This window comes from Stylophora pistillata, chromosome 9 (genome assembly GCF_964205215.1).
Source record: "Stylophora pistillata chromosome 9, jaStyPist1.2, whole genome shotgun sequence".
In the NCBI taxonomy this organism is placed as follows: Eukaryota; Metazoa; Cnidaria; class Anthozoa; order Scleractinia; family Pocilloporidae; genus Stylophora; species Stylophora pistillata.
In genome coordinates this window covers 18,436,731-18,440,616 of record NC_142527.1, presented here as the reverse complement: position 1 = coordinate 18,440,616, position 3,886 = coordinate 18,436,731, and the positions used below count along the sequence as shown (strand labels likewise).

At 42.8% G+C, this 3,886-nt stretch overlaps 2 protein-coding genes across 2 annotated transcripts; one reads left to right on the top strand and one right to left on the bottom strand.

The window, feature by feature from the left end:
* Window positions 1-412: 412 nt before the first annotated feature.
* LOC148723625 (uncharacterized) lies at window positions 413-1,426 on the bottom strand. The gene has a single exon (XM_088733041.1). It carries the CDS (start codon window positions 1,424-1,426, stop codon window positions 413-415), a length of 1,014 nt encoding a protein of 337 aa, XP_088589167.1.
* Window positions 1,427-2,150: 724 nt separating this feature from the next.
* LOC148723624 (uncharacterized) lies at window positions 2,151-3,644 on the top strand. The gene has a single exon (XM_088733040.1). It carries the CDS (start codon window positions 2,151-2,153, stop codon window positions 3,162-3,164), a length of 1,014 nt encoding a protein of 337 aa, XP_088589166.1. The 3' UTR covers window positions 3,165-3,644.
* Window positions 3,645-3,886: the final 242 nt, after the last annotated feature.

Genomic DNA, 3,886 nt, shown 5'->3' with positions numbered 1-3,886 from the left:
GGCGACGGCGAATTACACTCTTCATTTCTATAAGAACCTTTTTGAAAAGAAAGTTCAGGCTGAAAGTAACCAAAATTTTAAGAACCCACTTTTAACATACCTAAGCTGAGATTCGGTTAAGAATGTCTTCATTTTGCTCATAGATAAAAGAAATGTAAAACAATGAACAATGAACTCAGTTACTTAGGTAGTACGAAGCATTTTTCTTATTTCCGAGTAGATTTATGGAAATACTATACCTCACAGCTTAAACTTGATCAGCAGGGATTTGCTAAAGCAAAGGCATAGAAAAAACCAGGAAAGATTTATTACTCGACGTTTCGGGGTCATCGTGACTCCATTATCAAGAGACTAGTTTAAAAACATGCAAATAAGGAAAGGTACAAGAATAGCATAAATTAGACTGAACGGCTTAAACAAACACCTTGGCGCGGATGGAATCCGTTTGCACGTTCAGTGTTGGCTTACGCATGCGAATATACAACATTTCATTAACAAGGCAATCAAATTTGCCGTTACATTTCGTGATGACGTTGAATTGCTCGATCAAGCGTTCAGGCATTTCACTATTGTGCTGGAGGTGGTAGTGTTTGTAGATAGAAGATGATTTCCTTGTGTGCCCTTCTACGCGCTCGTGTAAGTGACCACGAGTATAGCCCACATACCCTGCATCACACAGGTTACATTTAAATTCATAAACGACACATTGTTGGTTAACAATAGGGGGCTTAATTTCGTGTTGCTTAAGCTGTTGATCGAGCTTAGGGCTAACGAACACTGGTTGGACAGTCACGCTTAACTTCGAGCTTAGACTGTTCAGTTGTTGTTTAACATGATTAGCTGACGACTGGTCCTTGAAGGGTAACACTAATCTCACAGTCTCCGATGGTACGTCTGGTGATGGACAGGGTTCTGCAGATGAAATCCTTCTCTCAACGAACCGCTTGATTGTAGTTTCAACCAGTGGCTTTGGGTATTTCAAGTTATGAAAAACCCCTCTAAGGCGGTCACATTCCTCGGAGAAGAAAGACCAGTTAGAAGATAATCGATAAGCGCGATCCACCATGGTGTTAACTAGGCTGCGCTTGTACTTAATGTCAACATGACTCTGGAAATGCAGAAGGAGACCCGTGTTGGTTCTTTTGATGTAGACCTTACTCTCAATCTTTGGTGCACGGTTAAGCAGTTCAATTCCTAGAAAGGGAAGGGTTCCTTCCCGTTCGACTTCCATGGTAAACTGGAGGGAGGGATGGGTAGAGTTAAGGGTGTCTAGAAACTGGCCAGCGGTCACCCTATCAGGCATTACGGTCAGGGTGTCATCGACGTACCTCCGGTAATAGCGCGGAAGTTGACCGTGTCGTTCGAGGTTTTCCTCAATCGAGCACATGAAGACGTTAGCCAGCAACGGTCCAAGGGGAGAACCCATAGCGACTCCATCTGTCTGCTCATATAAAGCACCGTCAAACTGGAAAAGCTGGTTTTTCGTAGCTGCTCGGAGGAGGTCGATTAGGTCCGCTTTAGAGATGTTCAAGCTGTGCGTCTCGTTGAACCAATCCTGGGCAAAGGCTTTTTCAGCTAAGATCTGTATTGTTTCCTCCAATGGTACATTTGTAAACAATGAGATGACGTCATAGGAAACTAAAATTTCGCCGTTCCTGATCTCGAAGCCTCGTACTTCATCAGCAAAGCGGAATGTGTCTGTCACTGTATATTGGTTGCACGACAGGGGTTTCAATTTGTCGTCAAGCCATTTCGCTAGCGAGTAATTGTAGGTGTTAGTAGCAGAGAGTATTGGCCGCACGGCCAACTGTTCTTTATGTGTCTTCGGCAAGCCATACAAGTGTGCGAGCCTGTCGTGCAACCAATATACAGTGACAGACACATTCCGCTTTGCTGATGAAGTACGAGGCTTCGAGATCAGGAACGGCGAAATTTTAGTTTCCTATGACGTCATCTCATTGTTTACAAATGTACCATTGGAGGAAACAATACAGATCTTAGCTGAAAAAGCCTTTGCCCAGGATTGGTTCAACGAGACGCACAGCTTGAACATCTCTAAAGCGGACCTAATCGACCTCCTCCGAGCAGCTACGAAAAACCAGCTTTTCCAGTTTGACGGTGCTTTATATGAGCAGACAGATGGAGTCGCTATGGGTTCTCCCCTTGGACCGTTGCTGGCTAACGTCTTCATGTGCTCGATTGAGGAAAACCTCGAACGACACGGTCAACTTCCGCGCTATTACCGGAGGTACGTCGATGACACCCTGACCGTAATGCCTGATAGGGTGACCGCTGGCCAGTTTCTAGACACCCTTAACTCTACCCATCCCTCCCTCCAGTTTACCATGGAAGTCGAACGGGAAGGAACCCTTCCCTTTCTAGGAATTGAACTGCTTAACCGTGCACCAAAGATTGAGAGTAAGGTCTACATCAAAAGAACCAACACGGGTCTCCTTCTGCATTTCCAGAGTCATGTTGACATTAAGTACAAGCGCAGCCTAGTTAACACCATGGTGGATCGCGCTTATCGATTATCTTCTAACTGGTCTTTCTTCTCCGAGGAATGTGACCGCCTTAGAGGGGTTTTTCATAACTTGAAATACCCAAAGCCACTGGTTGAAACTACAATCAAGCGGTTCGTTGAGAGAAGGATTTCATCTGCAGAACCCTGTCCATCACCAGACGTACCATCGGAGACTGTGAGATTAGTGTTACCCTTCAAGGACCAGTCGTCAGCTAATCATGTTAAACAACAACTGAACAGTCTAAGCTCGAAGTTAAGCGTGACTGTCCAACCAGTGTTCGTTAGCCCTAAGCTCGATCAACAGCTTAAGCAACACGAAATTAAGCCCCCTATTGTTAACCAACAATGTGTCGTTTATGAATTTAAATGTAACCTGTGTGATGCAGGGTATGTGGGCTATACTCGTGGTCACTTACACGAGCGCGTAGAAGGGCACACAAGGAAATCATCTTCTATCTACAAACACTACCACCTCCAGCACAATAGTGAAATGCCTGAACGCTTGATCGAGCAATTCAACGTCATCACGAAATGTAACGGCAAATTTGATTGCCTTGTTAATGAAATGTTGTATATTCGCATGCGTAAGCCAACACTGAACGTGCAAACGGATTCCATCCGCGCCAAGGTGTTTGTTTAAGCCGTTCAGTCTAATTTATGCTATTCTTGTACCTTTCCTTATTTGCATGTTTTTAAACTAGTCTCTTGATAATGGAGTCACGATGACCCCGAAACGTCGAGTAATAAATCTTTCCTGGTTTTTTCACAGCTTAAAGAACATGTTAAGAACGTTTTAAGCCTCAAATCGTAAAGAACTGAAAGAAGGGTCTTTGGCATTCCCAAAATTAGAGTGTACGTTAATTGAATAAATGATTTGAGGCCGTGCTAACGCGGAGGCTGGTAATAAGGCTGGTAGTTGATTATTTTCTATTTCCTTAGCGAATTTATCTCACAACTAGTGTGACTGTTATCTTTTGTTACTGTGAGAAAATAGTCTATTTAACTCTACAAAATATGTGTATAAGGCTGTTATAAGTTTCATACTCTCCTATTGCGAATTCGACAAGAAAACAGATGTTCAATTTCAACAGATAATTAAACTTTGCGGTAATTATGTTAATGCGCTTGACAAAGAAGACAGTAAATTGCTCTGGTAAGAATTGATCTCCCTATAGGTATTTCCTGGAAATTACCCCTCTTTTTTTTCAATCCTTTTTGCATTGTTTTTAGGTTAATTTCTTGTCGAATTCCTGATCAGAAAAATAAGCCTTTATTTTCAATTTTTGCTCGTTTACCACAAATTACTTTGAGGTGACTATATCCGTAAGCAACTTCTAGTTTCATTCCCCACAATGAATACAC